General features: G+C 39.2%; 1 protein-coding gene and 1 long non-coding RNA gene across 2 annotated transcripts; both read left to right on the top strand.

The window, feature by feature from the left end:
- Positions 1-2047: 2047 nt before the first annotated feature.
- On the top strand, positions 2048-8564 carry LOC130495119 (formin-like protein 14). Its single transcript, XM_056986247.1, is given in 20 exon segments — positions 2048-2208; positions 2461-2578; positions 2679-3382; positions 3482-3703; positions 3865-4748; positions 4796-5406; positions 5409-5529; positions 5709-5829; positions 6148-6219; positions 6395-6493; positions 6726-6767; positions 6847-6927; positions 7003-7053; positions 7134-7215; positions 7306-7400; positions 7512-7583; positions 7708-7824; positions 7949-8017; positions 8091-8157; positions 8239-8564. Coding segments are annotated over 19 exon segments (3729 nt in total). The 5' UTR covers positions 2048-2208; positions 2461-2505; the 3' UTR covers positions 8385-8564.
- Positions 8565-15426: 6862 nt separating this feature from the next.
- LOC130495121 (uncharacterized) lies at positions 15427-17047 on the top strand. Its single transcript, XR_008934396.1, has 2 exons — positions 15427-15891; positions 16061-17047. It is a non-coding gene; the product is annotated as an uncharacterized LOC130495121 (long non-coding RNA).
- The last annotated feature ends 4594 nt before the right edge of the window (positions 17048-21641 follow it).

Below are 21641 nucleotides of genomic sequence, written 5' to 3'. Positions count from 1 at the left end.
TAGCCGAAACGAAAAAACGTGTTTACAACTAACAAGTTGGTGCACTCGAGAAATCAGCGCTAAAGAGACGTAAACTATTTCCTTGTAAAGTACACGCTAAATTTACATCTACTTTACGAGGAAAACATTTTTCCTCATAAAAACCACATTACATTACGTCTGTTTGACGACGAAAAGTTACGGTCATTATTTTACGATGAACTTACGTTGAATTTATTTTTTCCTCATAAATCAGACGTACTTTTACGAGGATTTTTTCCTCGTTAATTTTCATCGTTAAAATTGTGTTTTCTTGTAGTGTCTTAACTATTTAGATAGTATAGAATAATAGTTTTGCTTTTTTTTTTGTTTCCGTAAGTTATGAACATGACTCCAAAATTGTGGACCAGATAAGTATGTGTCGACGTCATCTGTATTTTCTATGCAACCGGTACCTTGTATCAAAGAGGAGTGTAACGGATGAGTTGAACCTTAGTTGTTAATTACCTAAATATGTGAAATCAATAACATTCACTTAATTATACTTTAGATTTTGGTCATTTGGCAAATTCTCCCTCCAGGAATTGTACGATATAGTACTGAAATAGAAAAAAAAAAACACACAATCTTTGTCCAACATTTTTGTCTCACTTTTGCTTTAACTACTCTTATTCATCAAATTTAATAAAATAAATAGTTTTATCGATAAAGTATAAAAAACAAAAACAATTGATGAAATACTCATATACATATACTGGTATATTTTGGTTGTAAAACTTATTAAATTAACATTTATAGTTATGTTTTAAGGGAAAAAATGTCATCTCTTAAACAAAATAATACGGTAAAAATTTGAATTCAAAGTTAAACAATTTATTTCTATTTTTGGTAGAATCAATAATCTATTTCTAAAATTGAAAATTTAAGTATGCAAAAGCTATGCATATTAAAGATAGCTACATTTCTTCATAATGCATATTTTACTTTTATATTTAATTCTTTAACGAATAGAAAATCTAAAGACAACTCAAAAGTCTTTATATGGTAGAATTTGTTTACGGATTAGCTGTATGTTCTCTACCTAGTGTAGAAACTATTTTTTTAGAGATAAGAATAATCATATTAATCATATTTCTGAAAATATAGCAAGTTCAAGTTCAGTTACAAAATATTCTAAAAAAATATAGAAATTATTTTACTTTCCGGGAATATATTGAATTAAATTGTATGGAAAACTTAAAACTTAAAACTTAAATATATAATAGATGTGGCAAAAAATATTCAGTACAGTGCATTGCAATTATTAATTTCATTATATATAAACCGTTTTTTAAAATAACAAAGTGCCAATAAAATTTTTTAAACAAATTTTGTTGATAATATTAATAAATTATTTAAATAAAACGCAATAATACATACTAATAGTTTCATACAATATACAATAACTAAATTGTTATTTAAACTTCTGTTTAAGGAAAGACTCTAAAACAAGCATTCTAAGAGATAGATTTCCCCCAATTTTACCTAATTTTTCTCTCGAAGAGTTTCGCCGCCAAACTTTTGTTTTCAGATCTGTCAATGGTTCTCCGATGGTTTGGTTTTCGCCATCGTCGAAGGAGCTCTTTCTCCTTTTTATCTTCCGTATCATACGATGTTTCTTCTTTTTCTAAGTTTTAGTTGCTAACCTGTTTGGATCCAGAATTGTAAGGATATATTTCGAATGAATACCGAATGGTAGAAAAGAACTCATGTTTAATCGTTTTATTGGCATAAATTATAATTTTTCTCCAAACATATTATATTTTCATAATCGGAATCCCACATTTATATATGATAAACTTTGTATACGAAATAGCTGTTCATCAAAATTTTAATTTAATATATATATATATAATGTATATGCTACATAATTTATTCAAAAATGTGTGTATGCTGCATAATTTATTCAAAAGAAAGAAAATAGTTTTTGGTTTTTCTTTTGTGTGCAAAAGATATAGTTTAGTTTTGTTTCAAAAGATTTATAAGATAAAGACAAGGGAATGAGAAATGGAAGGAAGAAGTGGTGATTATTATTTTATACTACAAACAGAAAGCGATCCATCTGGTTTTCAAATTTTGAAAACCAAACGTTCCTGATTTTCGTCACTTTCCTCCACCACCGCCGCTCCACCTGCTGCATCGGGGAATGCAAATAGCCGACGTCTTACCCTTTTGATTCTCACGTCACGTGTAAGTCGTCATCAACCTCAATCTTCCTCCTCCTCTTAACTAATAAACCCTAGTTTCGCGAGGTTCTTGTGCAGTCGTAGTGTTACACATCTTCCACACCATCTGGTTTCAATCCTCTTAGGTTTGGATTACATCCAATTTAGTCTCCCAATCTCTGGGCTTTCCCCCAATTTTAATTCGATTCGATTAGCTTTTGACTTTGATGACCTGACTTAGTGATTTAATTCGATTCGATTATCGGATTCGTTTCAGGTTTCCAGCTTATCGATCGATCGAAGCACATTTGTATCTGCCGAAATGTCTCTGCTAAGTAGGTTCTTTTACAAGAGACCACCAGATGGGTTGCTTGAGTTTGCTGATAGAGTTTATGGTAAAATCACCTTTTTAACCATTTACTCTTTTTACTTTCTTTGTGTGTTTGTTTATTAATGTTCTCATTTCGTCTAAAATCTTTCTTACTTTCCCGACAGTTTTTGATTCTTGTTTTTGCACGGAAGTGTTGGCTGATGACTTGTACCAAATCTTTCTCCACGAAGTCATCAACGATCTACACGAAGACTTCCCCGAATCATCTTTCCTCGCTTTCAATTTCCGAGAAGGCGAGAAAAGAAGCGTCTTCGCCGAGACTCTCTGCGAATACGACGTCACGGTCCTCGAGTATCCACGCCAATACGAAGGCTGCCCTTTGCTCCCTTTATCACTCATCCAGCACTTTCTCCGCGTCTGTGAGAATTGGCTATCTCGTGGGAACCGTCACGATGTTATTCTTCTTCACTGCGAGAGAGGAGGCTGGCCGCTTCTGGCTTTTATCCTCGCCAGCTTTCTTATTTTCAGGAAAGTTCATAGCGGTGAGCGCAGGACTCTTGAGATTGTGCATCGTGAGGCTCCTAAAGGTCTTCTGCAGCTGCTCTCTCCCTTGAACCCTTTCCCTTCTCAGCTTCGTTATCTTCAGTATGTGGCCAGGAGGAACATCAGTCCTGAGTGGCCGCCTCCTGAGAGATCTCTTTCTTTGGATTGTGTGATTATTCGTGCTATTCCCAACTTTGACTCCCAGCATGGATGCAGACCCATTATACGTATCTTTGGAAGAAACTACAGTAGCACCTCTGGTCTTTCCACCGAGATGCTTTATTCTATGTCTAATAAGAAAAAGCCCCTTCGGCATTACCGACAGGTTGGTTGTGTTGTTATTTCTGTGTTTTTTTTTTTTTTCAGACACTTCTTTAAAAAGTGTTACTATTTCTAATCGTAACTCTATATAATGTGTCTGCAGGCAGAATGTGACGTGATCAAACTTGACATCCAGTGCTGGGTGCAAGGAGATGTTGTACTGGAGTGTGTGCATATGGATTTAGAACCAGAACGAGAGGTTATGATGTTCCGTGTGATGTTCAATACTGCATTTATCAGGTCCAACATACTAATGTTGAACTCGGACAACTTGGATATTCTTTGGGAGGCCAAGGATCATTATCCAAAAGGGTTTCGAGCAGAGGTGTGGACCTTTCTTGTTAATTTCCTTTAATTTTATATGCATATGACAAGATATGGGTGCTAGAGGAGAAAATTTTTTTTTTATTAAGCTTATATGGGTGGGGTAAAGATAATCCATACTATACATGCGCTTGTTTCTGACTCCATTTTTTATGCATTCAGGTTTTGTTTGGAGAAGTTGAGAATGCTTTGCCTCAGAAAGTTCCAACCCCAATAGTAAATGGTGATGAGACTGGTGGCTTGCCCATCGAAGCCTTTTCTAAAGTTCAAGAACTTTTTAGTGGTGTGGATTTGGCTGAAAATGGAGACGATGCTGCTCTGTGGTTGCTGAAACAACTTGCTGCAATAAATGATGCAAAGGAGTTCACAAGATTTCGGCACAGAGGGGGTTTCTACATGAATTCTCCTGACTCTGAAGAGGAGACCAACACATCTAGTGCAGCTGATAGTTCAGATGAAGGCTTTGATGCCATTCATAGACCTCGCATTTCTCTCGCTTTTGATAATGATGACACCGAAGACATTCCTATATCTTTTGCTTCGGAATCTTCAGAGGAGCCTAACGAATTCTCTCGTGGACAACAGCAAGAAGTTCCATCGAAAGACAGTGTCCAGCCTTCGGTTCTTCCATCTTCTGCCACACTTTTACCTCCGCCACCACCACCGCCTCTCCCTATTTCCAGCAGTAGAGATCCTCTGACAACATCACACCAGCCTATCAACAAAACCCCACCACCACCACCTCCTCCTCCACCTTTCTCTAGAAGCATTTCTCCACCTTCAGCTCCACCTCCTCCACCACCACCACCTTCATTTGGGAGCACAGTAAATAAACTTCAGGCACAAACACCTCCACCACCTCCTCCTCCTCCACCTTTCTCTAGAAGCATTTCTCCACCTTCAGCTCCACCCCCTCCACCACCACTCCTGCCACCTCCGTTTGGGAACACAGGAAATAAACTTCAGGCGCAACCACCTCCACCACCACCTCCTCCTCCACCTTTCTCTAGAAGCGTTTTGCCACCTTCAGCTCCACCCCCTCCACCACCACCGCTGCCACCTCCATTTGGGAACACAGGAAATAAACTTCAGGTGCACCACCTCCACCACCTCCTCCTCCACCTTTCTCTAGAAGCATTTCTCCACCTTCAGCTCTGCCCCCTCCACCACCACCCCCGCCACCTCCGTTTGGGAACTCAGGAAATAAACTTCAGGCGCAACCACCACCCCCACCTCCACCGCCACCTATATCTCATTCTGTTCCTGCTCGTGCTGGCCCACCTTCAGCACCCCCACCACCTCCACCTCCACCTCGTAAGGCTAATATTTCAAATGCCCCCATGCCACCTCCTCCACCACCTCTTCCTCCTTCATCTGGAAAGTTGGGTGCTCCCCCTCCGCCTCCACCACCACCACATCTTCCATCCCCAAAGTTGGGTGCTCCCTCTCCTCCTCCACCACCACATCCTCCTTCATCCGCAAAGTTGGGTGCTCCCCGTCCGCCTCCACCACCACCACTATCCAAAACCCCTGCTCCCCCTCCGCCACCTCTATCCAAGACCCCTGCTCCTCCTCCACCAGCGTTGGGTCGTGGTACAAGTAGTGGCCCACCACCATTGGGAGCAAAAGGTTCAAATGCACCGCCGCCACCTCCTGCTGAAGGAAGGGGCAGAGCTTCCTCTGGACTTGGAAGAGGCCGAGGTGTGGTGTGCCTACTGCCGCACCTACGAAAACCGTGCTAAAGCCTTTGCACTGGTCTAAAGTTACTCGGGCAGCAAAAGGTAGTTTGTGGGCTGCTGATACTCAAAAACAGGAAAATCAACCTCGGTGGGTTCCTCTTGCACTTCCTTTTAGATGGTTTATTGATATTCACAGTCTCTAATTCATTGATAATAGTAAAATAAATGTGATCGGTCGTTAGTGTTCTTTCTTGCAAATTTTCTGATCTCCCATTAGCTGGTATGTTTGTTGAACTAATAAAACGATTTTATGAATCTTCATGACAGTGCCCCTGAAATAGATATATCAGAGCTCGAGAGTCTTTTTTCTGCAGTTTCAGATACCGCTGCTAAGAAAAGCACAGGTCGCAGGGGTTCGAATATTAACAAACCTGAGAAAGTTCAACTGGTGAGGCAACTCAGTTTCACCTCTTTACATATCTAATATTGTTATATGTAAATACAATTCTGTAAAATTTCCAAATATTATCAATTTATCATGTGTAGGATTTATTAAGCGGCTATTGCTTACAGCTTTGAAGTGCATGAAGTAGATAGTTATGTGATATCCAAAGCTCTGATTACTAGAAAAAGTGACACTTGATATACTTTGCAAATTCAAATTATTCCATCAAATGGGTAGTCTATGACTAATAAAAACGAATATTATTCATGCATCTTAGTATACTTATCTTCTAGTCCTAACTTTTGTGTGTGTTTGTATCAGGTTGACCTGCGAAGAGCAAATAACTGTGAAATAATGCTTACGAAAATTAAGATTCCTCTACCAGATATGCTTGTAAGTTTTTGCTGTCGGTATATTCTTTGCTCATCATTTTAGCATTGAAAAAATAATGTAAGGTGGATGTTCAGAGTTACATTTTTTGGTGTAACTTTGTATCTAGTTGCATCGCTGTATATCATGTTTACGTATGTCTACTAACTAAGAATTTCATATATGTTTCTTATCTTAGAGCGCAGTTCTAGCCTTAGATTCGTCAGTTCTGGACATCGACCAGGTTGAAAATCTCATCAAATTTTGTCCGACGAAGGAAGAAATGGAATTGTTGAGGGTAATCTTTAAAGTTTATTGTCATACTTCTCTACAGTACCAGGTTCATAGGTTGTGTTTGGCTTCAAAACCGAAGTTTCTTTTCCTTATAAAAGGTTTAGCTGCTGTGGTTTTACCAACCAGCAAGCTTTGACCAGAATTTTGAACCAAAGAATGATCCTGTTGATTTTTTATTCCTTTCAGCAATTCCTTAATGCCTAAAGCTAACTCGTGCTGTTTTTTTTTGTCTTCAGAATTATACTGGTGATAAAGAAATGCTTGGAAAGTGTGAACAGGTTTGTTCTAGTTCTTGGAGCGTTGGATGGTACATGTTTATAATCTGTGTTCTGACTCTTAACTTTGCAAATGCATCAGTTTTTCATGGAACTAATGAAGGTTCCACGTATAGAAGCAAAGTTACGAGTGTTTGGTTTTAAGATTACCTTTGCTTCTCAGGTATAACTATCAAAACTCGCTGCATTTGGTCTCTCCTGTCTAAGGTTGGTTGATGTTATTTTTTGCTCTTTTCAGTCGGAAGAATTAAAAAGCTGCCTCAATACAATAAACGTTGCTGCTAAAGAGGTATAGTGGAGGGTGAAAACTTCTTAGGTCATGGAAGTATATCTCCATCTTGGTCATTAAGTATTTTTATCGTGCAACAGGTGAGGGAGTCTGCAAAGTTGCGTCAGATTATGCAAACAATATTAACACTAGGAAATGCTCTGAATCAGGGAACTGCAAGAGGTTTTACCTATATTCCTATTGCTTCCAAGTTTTTTTTTAATGATATTTCTTGTAGCATCTGTTGGTAATGTAGTGCCTTTTGTGTTGCAGGGTCTGCTGTGGGATTCAAACTGGATAGCCTTCTTAAATTATCTGATACTCGTGCAAGAAATAACAAAATGACTTTGATGCATTACTTATGCAAGGTAGAAAGCACATACGTTCCTTATCTCAATAATACTGTTTATCCATTTTGTTTCCTAAGGTGCTGTTTTTTTAAGATGAACTTAAGTAAATTTTCTTTTTGTACTGTTCAGCTTGTTGGTGAAAAAATGCCAGAGTTGCTGGATTTTCCCAGTGACCTTGTTCACTTGGAAGCTGCCTCGAAGGTACCCTTGTTATTCATGCTTGCTTTGCTTTTCTTTTTGTTCTCTCTCTCTCTCTCTGTCTGATAGTGCTTGCATATGAGCTTCCGTCTTCATACTGCACTTTAATAGTTTCTAAAAATTGCAGATTGAATTGAAAACGTTGGCTGAAGAAATGCAGGCGGCGACTAAAGGCCTTGCAAAGGTTGAACACGAACTCAGTGCTTCAGAAAACGATGGTGCAATATCTGTGGGCTTCCGAAAGGTGAGCTACATGTGAAAAGTTGTTCTTAGTGTTGCTCATATGGGTTTCTTGGTTAATTCATTGGCTGATGATAAGAACCAGAAGATATTCGTAGCTTCTAAATGAAATCACTTCATGTTTTCAGGTCTTGAAGGAGTTTCTTGATATCGCTGAAGAAGAAGTGAGGTTGCTTGCTTCTTTATATACAGAATCGGTGAGTTGTACTCTTTGGGGACATGCAGTTCGAAACTCATGTTCCAGGCCTAATATTGATTTGTTATTTACAGGGGAGAAATGCAGATTCCTTGTGCCACTACTTCGGTGAGGATCCAGCTCGGTGTCCTTTCGAACAAGGTACATGCACAAAGTCTTTTCTTATAGATCTGGTAAAAGCCATTATAAGGCAACTACTCATTTCTATTCTGACCATTGCAGTGACCAAGATTCTGACTCTTTTCATGAAAACTTTCATCAAATCACGAGAGGAGAATGAAAAACAAGCGGAGGCTGACAAGAAGAAACTGGAGAAAGAAGCAATGAAGGAGAAGCCATTGGTAAAGAAAGACGGTGCTGATCCATAGACATAGAACGTGAACTAAGGTCGGTCTTTAACCAAAGACCCGAGGGTTTCAGATTTGATGAAAGCTTTGTTTTCAGTGTTGCACATACCAAACAGGAGCAGGCATCTGTTAAGATTAGAGTCACGATCTCTCTCTTGTAACTCTCTTAACAGTGAATATATATGAAAAGTACGATTGCAATATCACAAAGGGAAATCCCGATTACAAAGTACTGAGCTGATAAAGATACTATGATCTCATGGCGATCATAGCTGCAGGTCTCATAGCGACACTACAAACATCAATAACAGCATGAAAAGTAAAAGCAACAACTAATGCTTATCTTATAAGAAAAGAAAAGTATCTTCTTAGCAAAGCCTCTCTCTCACTCTGAGGCTTTGCTCTTCTTCCTTTATTATTCTCCAACGCTAAGCCTCTCCTCCACTCCGAGGCTTTGCTCACCCAACTCGTTTCCTCCCTTCCTTTGTTCTTCCACGGTACCATGTGTTCTCTTCCTGAAGTAGACCTGCTGCAACGTATCAATACCCCGCCCAACGAGACGCAGCTTGTCCTCAAGCTGAAATTCAGGAAACTGTTGCGCAAACTCCCAGCCTAACATCCACGAAGACTCATGTGGCGGTAGGTCCATCCACTGCACAAGTACCTCTAAACACCCAGTCGCAGTGTAACGTGTTTCCAGTATCTTGTCAGGTGTCAAAATGAACTGACCTTGCGGTGAGAACGACTGTGGTAGCGGAGTGCACTGCGTAGTCGTCCCCACTACTTGTTTCAGTTGCGAGACATGGAACACAGGATGCACACGAGACCCCTCAGGCAAACGTAGACGATAAGCAACCGGGCCAATCTTCTCCATAACTTCAAAGGGACCGTAGAACTTAGCGGCTAACTTTTGACACAAGCGTCGCGACACCGACTGTTGGCGATACGGCCTGAGTTTGAGGAAAACCATATCTCCCACCTCAAACGAGAGCTCGCGACGATGCTTGTCAGCTGACTTCTTCATCCTCTGTTGAGCCTTCTCGAGGAACAACTTCAACTGATCGAGCATGCTATCACGTTCCTTAAGGTTCGTCTCCAATTCGAAGTTGGCCGTGGAGCCCGGCTCGAAACGCAGCAACGGTGGTGGATCCCGACCATAGACAACCTTGAAGGGAGTGGTCTGGATCGCAGTGTGAAAACAGGTGTTGTACCAGTACTCAGCCCACGACAGATACTGCAGCCAGGTCTTCGGGTGAGTGGATGCGAAGCAGCGCAGGTATGTCTCTAAACATCGGTTTAGCACTTCCGTTTGCCCATCAGTTTGGGGGTGAAACGCAGTGCTATACTTCAGCGTAGTACCTGCCAACTTCAGACACTCTTTCCAAAAGGAACTCAAGAAGATTTTGTCGCGGTCAGAGACGATGGAGGCTGGAAACCCGTGGAGTTTCACAAGCTCTGAAGTGAACTTAGCAGCCACATCAACTGCGGTATAAGGGTGCTTGAGACCGTAGAAGTGGGCATACTTGCTCAGTCGGTCGACCACGACAAAGATCACACTTGTTTTATTCGATGATGGCAATCCATCGATGAAATCCATGCTAATGTCCTGCCATATCTGTGAGGGAATAGGCAAGGGCTGCAAGAGGCCTGCTGGAGTCAATGTTGAAGACTTGTGAGTCTGACAAATGACGCACTGAGTCACATACTCCTGCACTGTCTTGCGCATACCATCCCACTGAAATGTCTGTTGGATGCGCTTGAGGGTTTTGAAAACGCCCGAGTGCCCACCAACGAGACTGTCATGGTTCTCCCGTAAGATTAACGGAATGAAACGCGAAGTAGAGGGTATCACTAAGCGCTTCTTGTACCACAACTTATCATCAGCCACAGAGTATCCTAGCTTCATAGGAACTCCGGTTCGCACTTGCTGAATAATGGTCTGAATGTGGTCAGACTGCTCAATTTCTGCATAAATATCTTGCAGCTGAAGCACATTCGGAACCAACAGAGCAAACAAGGACGAACAAGTCTCCGGAACAGAATCCTGCATCTGTCGCGAGAGACCGTCGGCTGCTTTATTCTCAATCCCCGGTTTGTAGATTATGTCGAACTGAAACCCCATTAGACGAGTTAGCCAGCGTTGATAGTCCATGGAGACTTCGCGTTGTTCTAACAGGTATTTCAAGCTCTTCTGATCCGTGTGAACCACGAAACGACGCCCAGTGAGATAGTGTTTCCACTTGAGAACAGCAAACACTATGGCCATGAGCTCGCGTTCGTATATCGGTTTCAAACGTTCCCGAGGAGTCAAGGTGTGACTAAAGTAGGCTACGGGCTTTTTGTTCTGCATCAGAACTGCTCCCAAACCAAACCCAGAGGCGTCTGTCTCCACAACAAACAGAGCCGAGAAGTCAGGCAGAGAGAGAACCGGTGCAGTCATCATAGCTTGCTTGAGCTTGTCAAAAGCAGTTTGAGCCTCCGCAGACCACGCAAACATATCTTTGCGTAGGAGAGAAGTCAGAGGTTGTGCCAACTCCCCATAGCTCTTGACGTAGTTGCGGTAGTACCCCGTCAAGCCCAAGAAGCCTCTTAGTTCCTTCACAGTGCGTGGAGTAGGCCACTTCTGCATCGCCTCAGTCTTTGAAGGATCAGTGGCGACTCCAACTGCCGAAATGATGTGGCCTAGATAATCAACTTGAGGTTGGCCAAACACACACTTCTTGCTGTTCGCAAAGAGAGAGTGTTCACGCAAAGTCCGTAACACGATGCCCAAATGTTCATCATGCTCCTCAATAGATGCGCTGTACACTAGAATGTCGTCAAAGAAGACGAGGACAAAGCGACGTAAGAATGGACGAAAAATCTCGTTCATCAAAGCCTGAAACGTCGCAGGAGCGTTCGTGAGGCCGAAAGGCATGACAAGGAACTCATAGTGACCCTCGTGAGTGCGGAAAGCGGTCTTGTGAACGTCCTCCTCCTTCATCCGTATCTGATGGTAACCAGAACGTAAGTCGATCTTAGAGAAGATCATAGCGCCGTGCAGCTCATCGAGCAGCTGGTCAATCATCGGAATAGGGTATTTATCGGCGATGGTGACCCGGTTGATAGCTCGATAATCTACACAGAAACGCCAGGTTTTGTCTTTCTTACGAACCAGCAACACCGGGCTCGAAAATGGGCTCTTACTAGGTCGTATGATCCCACTCTTGAGCATTTCAGTCACCATTTCCTCCATCGCTTCCTTACTTGCGTGTGGATAACGGTAAGGACGAACTGAGATTGAAGTCACTCCGGGTTGCAAGTGAATAGAGTGTTCGCGGTTGCGCAAGGGAGGGAGCCCTTGTGGAAGCGCAAACACATCCTGAAAACGATCCAAGACAGCCTGAACTGACGGTGTAGTACTCAGAACCTCCACTGATGTAGCCCCCAACTCTAACACCTCCATTGCAGACAAGGACAATTTCTGAAACTTAGCCGGAGACTGATGTAGATTAGGATCCCCACGAAGAGTAACCATCTGCCCCTGATGACGAAACGACCACTCTTGAAGCTCCCAATCAACTTCACATTTACCCAAACGCCGCAGCCACTGCACTCCCAGTATCACATCAACTCCTCCCAGCTCCAAAGAGATGAAATCATCGGTAAAAACAGCACCTTGTAGCACAAACGGAACCTGTCGACACACCCCAAAAGCCTCCACTGAAACCCCGTTGCCCAACAGAACCTGAAACTTGCGACTAGTGTCCAAGGGTAGCTTAGTGTGTTTCACGACGTGTGGCGCCACAAAGTTGTGAGTCGCACCACTGTCGATCATCACTACCACCTCTGCATTACCAATCACCCCAGTCACTCGTGTCGTTGTCGGAGTATCAATCCCCAGAAACGCGTTCAAAGATAACCCCATGACCTCTTCAGCTGTACCAGACGCTTCTCCCTGCTCTACTGGAGTATCCTCTCTGTCCACCAACTCGAACTCGAAGCCATTGATCACTGTCATAATTCTCAACTCTTTCTTGGGACACACGTGAGTCTTTGAGTAAGGACCACGGCACTTAAAACAGATGTTATCACGCCTCATTGCATCAAGTTCTGAGTCAGTGTAGCGAAGGCGAGGTCTGTCGTTACCCCCACGGTTCATCTTGCTAGTGTCAAGCTGCACTGTACGCTGGGAAGACGAGCCAGAAGTACCCCACGAACGGTTCTGCACTGCCTTAGACTGCCCAGACTGCAGCGCAAAGCTGACTGACTGGCAAAAGGCGCTCCCTTCCATACCAATCACTGCTGCAATATGCTGATGTAGTCCTTGTGGCTCTTTCAGCTTCACCACTTCCTGCATCTCCTGTTTCAGCCCATTAAAGAACACATCAACCAAGTTAGCTTCATCAATCCCCCGCACAATAGAACGAAGCTCCTCAAACTCGTTGACGTAGTCATGAATGGAGCCTGTCTGGCGCAAAGAGAACAAACGTTTGCCTGGCTCCTCCTCGATCCTCTGCCGAAAACGAGCTACCAAACGTCGCTTGAACTGATGCCAATCAATGAAAGGATCATGTTCCATTTCACCGTTGAACCAGTTCAAGACGGGACCTTCCAAACTCAGTGAGACCATCTGCAAACGATCAAGGCCCTGGAAGTTACCCAAACGGAAGTATCGTTCGACCTGCGCAATCCAGCCAAAAGGGTTCTTCCCAGAAAACACAGGCATCTCGATCTTCTTGAACATCCCCTCCCTATTCTCAAACACCGAAGGAGGAAGACCCATCCCAGATGGTACGTGATCAAACGTCGAACGCATCGGAGGAAACCCCATCGGACTCATGGAGTCAGACGGAGAAGCGAGCCCCTTTCCGTTCGGTTTCTCACCACCACGTGCTAACTCCATACGTTCCAGCATCTTCGTGATTTGTGCGAAACGAGCTTCAGATCTAGCATCGGCAGCTTCCAGACGTCTCTCCACCATCGCGAACTGAGACGCCGTATCTTCAGCGTTCTTCGCCAAACGTTCCCACTCGTCGCGAAGAAACGACAGCTCATGGAGTTTCATCGGCGTCGTACCGTCACCATCACCAGACGATCCAACCATATCCGCCATAACGAACAGCGAGCTTCGATCAGATCACAAACGCACCAATTTGTTAAGATTAGAGTCACGATCTCTCTCTTGTAACTCTCTTAACAGTGAATATATATGAAAAGTACGATTGCAATATCACAAAGGGAAATCCCGATTACAAAGTACTGAGCTGATAAAGATACTATGATCTCATGGCGATCATAGCTGCAGGTCTCATAGCGACACTACAAACATCAATAACAGCATGAAAAGTAAAAGCAACAACTAATGCTTATCTTATAAGAAAAGAAAAGTATCTTCTTAGCAAAGCCTCTCTCTCACTCTGAGGCTTTGCTCTTCTTCCTTTATTATTCTCCAACGCTAAGCCTCTCCTCCACTCCGAGGCTTTGCTCACCCAACTCGTTTCCTCCCTTCCTCTGTTCTTCCACGGTACCATGTGTTCTCTTCCTGAAGTAGACCTGCTGCAACGTATCAGCATCTTTCCAAGATCTTAGACAAAGTAGACATCTTCTATAATGTTTATATGGAAGTGTAAACTCTCTTTATCATCACTTCATTGATGTAAAATCAGAGGTTCTTGTCAGTGTTGTAGAAAATATTTGAACTTTTATAGAACCCACTCAAAGTTATATTCTCTCTGTTCCTAAATATAAGATGTTTAGAATAATTTTTTTGTTCCAATATGTAAGATGTTCTCATATTTCTAGGTAACTAAAACTTTATCAAAAACTGTGTAACCAATCAAATTTAATAATTCTATTTTGTAATTGGTCAGATAGCTTTTAGTTTATAATTTTAATAATATCTTTTAGATAATAAGTAATTTTCTTAATAAACTGTTTTACCTAAAACATCTTATATTTAAGAACGGAGGGAATATTATCTTTCACTGTGCAGATCAAAACAATTTAGTTCCAAAAAGAACTATTAGAATTTTATATTGGTCTGGTTTCATCAAGTTCTACATCATTTGTTCTAAAACAAGATTTTCACTTCTTCTTTAAGCATATGTTTAGTTGTTTATTTCACTAATTCTGTAAAGATGAGGACTCCAGACAGAGCCGAAGAAAGCTCTCTCTCTTGGTTACCGTCAATCTCGATCCTTCAGTGGTGTGTCTATGGTAGCTCGTATAATCATTTTCACCTGTCCATCCATAAAACAAATGAAAACTATCCTCAGTTAATGATTGTTTGGTTTGCATGTGAAGTCTTATCTTTGTTCAGTTTTGAAATCATTGATATGTATCGAGAGAAAATAGGAATGGGTAGCATACCGGAGGAGCTCCTGGGGCAGTCTGAAAGTTAAATCCTCGAATAAGACAATCTGAAGCAGGTACTCTCATATGTAACAAGTATTTGATTGATGTCAATTGTTTCTTTACCTCAAAAGAAGCAAACATGTCGCCTAAGCATTTACGCAGTCCTCCACCAAACGGCAAGTCACTGGAGAAGCAAAGTTTACCGATATAATCAACTCTAATTAATGAATCTGATAAATTGTAAGCAAAAGATGGCTTTTATTACCTGAAGTTTTTTGGTTTGTCTCATTTTGGGTTTGGTCCATCTAGAGGCCATCTCTCAGGATTGAACTCGTCTGCGTAGATTCCAAACCGAGATGAAGATATCCTCTCCCGTATTAGTTCCAGATGAAAGTTTCTGTGACCTTTTTATAGGATACTCTCCAAGAATGTTGTTCTCTACAGAACGACGGACCAGTACTGGTGGTGGAGATAGATTCCCAACCAATGAATATATGATTTGACCTCATATGACTAGTATAGTTCTCAGCTTCTTCATATATTCTATTGTTGGGAATCTATCTCCACTAACAGAATAAACCTAGAAAAAATTACATGGTAGGACACTTTTTGTCTTTGCAATAACACAAAAAGACACATCTTGCTGGTCACACACTTTCTGTGCGTTATTTCTCCATAATACCTTTACACCCCATTTCTTGTTACACTTATTCCTCGTTACCAAGTTAGATATTTTTAGTTTTATTTTTATTTTTCACTTTCCCAATTTCTCATCTAACTAAGATGCATTCTCTTTCCTCCTCCAATCTCGATTTCAAAACTAACATAGATTTTGAATACAGGTCCGTCGAGGTGAGTGATCTCATTTGTTCTTTTGAACTATTATGGTGCGAAGATCATAGTCGCAGCCACCATATGCATGCTAGCTTTTCTCAGTTTCCCCCACCGTCACTCTCGTCTCAGTAAGACATTGCCGCCGCTCTCCGTCACAAGATCTCGAATACTGCTTCGTAAATACTCCGGCTACCATGCGAAGATCGCGTTCATGTTCCCTTCTTGCTCTTTGCGCTTTTAATTCAAATCAAGAGCGTATTGAAAATACTCCGGCAACTTTCTGAAGATCTAATTGTGTTAACCATGGACAGATCTGATTCTAGAGATCTCTACTACAACTTAGCTCGAGCTTCATCACGTAGATTCCTTTTCTTTATTTCTCTTTGTACTCTCAATTCAAATGGAAAGTAGTTGCAATTTTTTGTCTTTCTGATTCAAGCGTTTATGAGTAAAAAAAATTCAACGTTTTTTATTTGTTTCAAATATTTAAAAAGATAGAAGATAAGCTTAATATTTTTTTTTGACAGAGAAAAAGAAGTTGTGAAAATAGGAATCCCAAAGCATAAATGGACACCAAAAAAAGATCTTATGGTTGGACTCAAATATGGAACTGGAAAATGGCTTTACATACTCGCAGACTCTGGGTACTACCTCTCTCCAGACCCCCAACCCCAACTCCACACCGACCATAACAGCAATCCCGACATCCACACTTCCTAAGCCCCTAGCAGCCACATCCACATCCACACCTCTCTTTTTGCTGATAACCACATCCACATTTCCTGTTTTGCTGATAACCACATCCACATGTCCCTTGTCACAATACCAAACAATATACACATGGTGATTGGGTCTGGACATCTACAAAACCACAATCCTGATTTTTTACCATGCATCTTACCACATCTACATAACCACATCCACATGTCCCTTGTCACATGAGGATTCTGTGCTTTCTTGTACCCATTGTTACATCACTATGAGATTTTTAGGCTTAGATTTAGCTTTTTCTTACCTCAGTGTGAGGTTCTTTTACTTCAGTATGAAGTTCTCTTATCTCTTTATGAGGTTGTTATTGGTAATCTACTCCTTTTGTGTTCACTGTTATATTTTTGTATGTTGGTATTCTTAACTTATGTTGCAGGGATACACTATGAAATTAGGATTTCATAAAAACCAGTATTGGCTCTCTAGTCTTGATTTGGTAGGTATGAACGTGGTGTTTCTTGAAACTCCACACTCGTTTGATGCTTGCAGTTGTTGCTCCAGCTTGTTTGGACACCAGTTCACTGTCTGAATGTCTGTATTCTGATTTCCATTGCTTCATCTCATGGTTTAGCACTTTGGTGTTGTTGCCCATGGGTTATGTATGTGCGTCTATTAATTATATCTTTTGTTTAGCTTTTAATGCAGCAGCTTCTCTAACCAGTTTGACAACTCTGTTGTACTTGAACAAGTCCTCCATATATGGAGTGTAAGCTTTTATTTATAAAATTTGGATTTGTTCAATATTATCTATGTCCACGTTTTGTATACATTTGTTGTATCCATGTCCATATTTTTACTTTATCCACAAGATATATATCCACATTTCATTTGTCCATAAACACTTAATCTACAAATTTGTTTTTTTTGAGTTGATATGTTTTCTTATTTTTAAATTGTTAAAATATACTAAAATGGATCTTGAAATATAGAAGATAAAAAGTTATAGTTTATTATATCAAAATTATTTATTTATATATTTTAATATTTGAAAATTATCTCATTGAAAAGTAGAGGGAAAATTGATAAAAATATTATTTAAATAATCGAATAACCATAGCCCTACGATCTACATTTACTAACCACATCTAACAACTCACAAAAGACTTCTTCCTATGAATCTGCCGTAGTAACTCCTTTAACACATAAAGCAAACTAAAGTCTAACTAGTTATCGTTGGACACAAGGGCTTTTTTGTCCAAAACGCTTCTGAGAAATCGGGAATGTGTCTCACCAGCGTATTGTGTCTTAAACTGTAAAGATAAAGAATAATGTGTCCTAATAGGTAACAAACTCATAAACCTACACATAAAATCAAGTTTTATTTCTTTATCATGTGAATGTTCTTGTAAGATATACGCAGAAACGATAATTCCATCCGTACCTCTTTTTGGAGTTTGACAACTACGTTAGGATTCTACAACACCAACAAATAGTTAATAAAATATTCAATGGGAGTAAGATTAACTGTTTGTTTTGGTTAGCATGTCCACAATTTTAAAAGGTAAAATGTCCATGCTAAAAATCAGATTTTTCATGTCAAGCTAATGGCATTATCATCAAGTGACCACCTAGCTGCTTGCTAGACACCTGAAACAAAGTCTGATCTATTAAAGCTGATCAAACTATTGGCTAAAAATACAAGAGAGATTATTACATCGTCTCCTGAAGCCAAAAGAAAGTGAAGGCTGCTAGGAGCCTAGGATCTCTTTCGTAAGCAAACAGCTATGCGATGACCTAATGATAATGTTTATAGCTGGAGGTTCCACGGGTACGTGAACTAGTTGCAGTCTCACGTACAGGAGACGGGGACAGCTCGGGAACGTCCGGAGGAAGTTTCAAGCAAGAGAGGGACGGCAGTCAGTTACGGGACGTTTCCAAAACAGGTTTCACTAGACTTCTATAGAATGATTTAAGATACGGCAGACTCGAAATTTGCAAGCCTAAACATTTTTAGAACTATAAAAGAAGAAGATGATGACATGTAATGAATTCCATTTACCGAATCCATAACTATAAATGTAGAAGATGGATCACGTGTAATGAATGGCTATGATTTCTAACATTTTAATAATATAAATTAGAAGCTAACTTTTGAAATTAAATAGATTATTTTTAAATGATTTTTTATACAAGATATTGTATAGGTTTGGGTATATAAATTCTTTTTTCTTTAAAACTTAGAGTGTGACCGGTAAAAAAAGTAGAGTAATTAGATGGAAATAAAAGTATAAATGAAAAATGGAGAGAGGTATTACTCTACTTTATAACTTTTCATCAAAACCAATGCATGCTTCTCTTATTTTCTATTTTCACTTGATTGATACAGAAAAGTTGGATTGGGAGTAAAACTTAAATTCAGAGTAAAATTTTACTCTAAGAAGTACATACAGTCAAAGCTTTAGTGTTGGTAGACTTTGCCAAAAGCATGACTCTGCTGTGCATCTACAGGGGAAGATGTAGAGATGGAATCATTCTGCTCTCTTTAGTCTTTTGACACGATATTATTGGCATGGCCGTTTTTAGTTACGACTTCGACTCCCTCACCTATCTGAAGGATCTCCAAATAAGCTGATCATAGCTGCTACACACTAAAACAGCAGAGAAAACGTAAACAAATGGCTACTTAAAAAAACACTTTTTTACATGTTTTGTTTATTTTTAATCAGTTCTTCCTACAGAAACTATTAATGTCTAATTCCTAAAATTCTAATTTCTTTTACAAATTCAATCGGTTCATACAAGCATAAAGAAAAAGCTTGATATGTTCACTAAATATCTAAACTAAATCTATTTGCCAATAGTTATTTAACTCAGAAAATTGTTCCATGCAATTAATAACACTCTCGTATCTACTAATTATCCTATGATCAAGATTTCAGGTTTTCAATCCAAATCTAGTTTTAAAAACAATCAAGATAGAAGAAATCAATAGATAATCCTAGCATTTAATTAATAAATAAATTAATCATCCACCTTAGATTAACCCAAATCTAACTATGAATCTACTCAGACATAATCAATGAAACACAAATCATTTTTTGATAAATATCATAAATAAACCAGAAAATGAATTCCAATCGATCTCTAAAGGATTTCTAATTTCTTCCCAAAACTAAAATAAAGTAGCCTAAATAATATGGCTTAAGAAAACATAATATATGGTAGAATAATCATGAATTTTTGTGAAAATATTGGAAATTTCTGGAACAAAGTCCAATTTCTTGAAAATCATATTACTCGCGTTGCTCGTACAACATGAATATCGACTGACACTAGACCAAATTCTCGACTCCGACTTAACGTTGTTAGGATCATTTTCTCCAAGTTCCAAATAGCTCCAAAGTCTCCAAAATACTGCAAAACGGTAAGTATATGTGTTGATATACGCTTTCATCATCCACTTGATTGGTAACTCTACGAATAATATATATGTCACATCAGGACTGATCTTGGGCCATGCTAAATAAAACATTTGCTACATGTGCTCAAATTTTTTTGAAGAGAATTACATTGACATAAGTCTCCAAAATTTTTTTAAACCCATAATTTTTTAAAACATTTTACATAGAAATAGTCACAGACATCCATATGTCACATACAATCCTTTACACCTTATTTAGCATCCATATGTCGAAAGACTACATTTATTCTTGTCTTAAAGATATATTGGATGACTTGTTTCTTAAATTCTCCATCATTGTAAAAAGTCTACTCAAAATTTAAAAAGTTATCTAATTGCCCCCTTTTTGCCATCCTCTCAGCTAGTTCTTCTTTTATCACCCGATGAGTGCTCAGTGTCATGGTATATCTCCTCCTCGTCTACAATATCATCTTTATAATTCCAAGTATTCTTAAACATCTTCAAATCCTTTTCAAAAATCTTATCAATATCAACTTCATTATCAGATTTATTAATATCTTAATACTCAATTTCTCTCTCTCTTCTATTCTATCATCACCATCATAGTTTCATCTTTTCTGTCTCAATATTTCAGTTGCATTGTTTTTTTATGGTAAAATGTTAAGATATTCAGTGATTTTAGTTGCACTGTTGACAAAAAATACAAGAAATTTTTAGAAAGAAAACATAAGAACAAAAAAAATGCAGTTATTTTGTCGACTACCTGCTAATTTTGTATGTGAGTTAGACTACATTTATTCTTGTCTTAAAGATATATTGGATTACTCAAAATTTAAAAAGTCATCTACTTGCCTTCTTTAGCATCCGTATGTCGAAAGACTACATTTATTCTTGTCTTAAAGGTAAACGACTCAAAATTTAAAAAGTCATCTAATTGCCCTCTTTTGCCATCCTCTCAGCTAGTTCTTCTTTTATCATCAGATGAGTGTTCATATGTTGAAAGACTACATTTATTCTTATCATCTAATTGCCCTCTTTTGCCATCCTTACACAGTATTTAGCATCCATATGTCGAATGACTACATTTATTCTTGTCTTAAAGATATATTGGATGACTCAAAATTTAAAAAGTCATCTAATTGCCCTCTTTTGCCATCCTTTCAGCTAGTTCTTCTTTTATCACCAGATGAGTGTTCAGTGTCATGGTATATCTCATCCTCGTCTACAATATCATCTTTATAATTCCTGTATTCTTAAACATCTTCAAATCCTTTTCAAAAATCTTATTAATATCAACTTCATTATCAGATTTATTAATATCGTAATACTCAATTTTTCTCTGTCTTCTACTTCATGATCACCATCATAGTTTCATCTTTTCTGCCTCAATCTTTCAGTTGCATTGTTGACAAAAAAATATAAGAAATTTTTAAATAGAAAACATAAGAACAAAAAAAATTCAGTTATTTTGTCGATTATCTGCTAATTTTGTATGTGAGTTAGGCTAATAAATTTGGGTTGTTGGGTTGGATTGATTAATCTAAATTAAGTTTAAATTTAGTAAATTAAAGATTAGCTCCAGTAACTATTGTAAAATCAACTAAAGTTAATTGTGTAATTGTTACCATATAATAATTTACTTCATACATGTGGTATTAATATATTTTATATTTGAGATGTTTTTCACCCTATTACACCATACTTGGTGCAGATAGCAATTTTTTCAAAGTCAATTCCAAAGTTTATGGGACAGTGAAGTGAAGCTCACGCGCCAGAGCTGCATGTTGCATTGTTTTGAGCGTGAATTTAGTGGATTTGTAATCAGTGTGGTGTATTATTGGGCCTATATTGTTTTGGGTTTTTAGTGAAGCATGGGTCATAACGCTTGGGTTTGAGTCAGATTGTTCGATCCTATGTCGGTTAATTAACGTGTATGTGAAGTATATGAAGGTGAAAGATGCAGAGAAGGGCGTTTAAGA

This window comes from Raphanus sativus, chromosome 1, assembly GCF_000801105.2.
Source record: "Raphanus sativus cultivar WK10039 chromosome 1, ASM80110v3, whole genome shotgun sequence".
Taxonomy (NCBI): domain Eukaryota; kingdom Viridiplantae; phylum Streptophyta; class Magnoliopsida; order Brassicales; family Brassicaceae; genus Raphanus; species Raphanus sativus.
The sequence above is the reverse complement of the archived record's forward strand: the minus strand, read 5'-3'. Positions and strand labels throughout refer to the sequence as shown.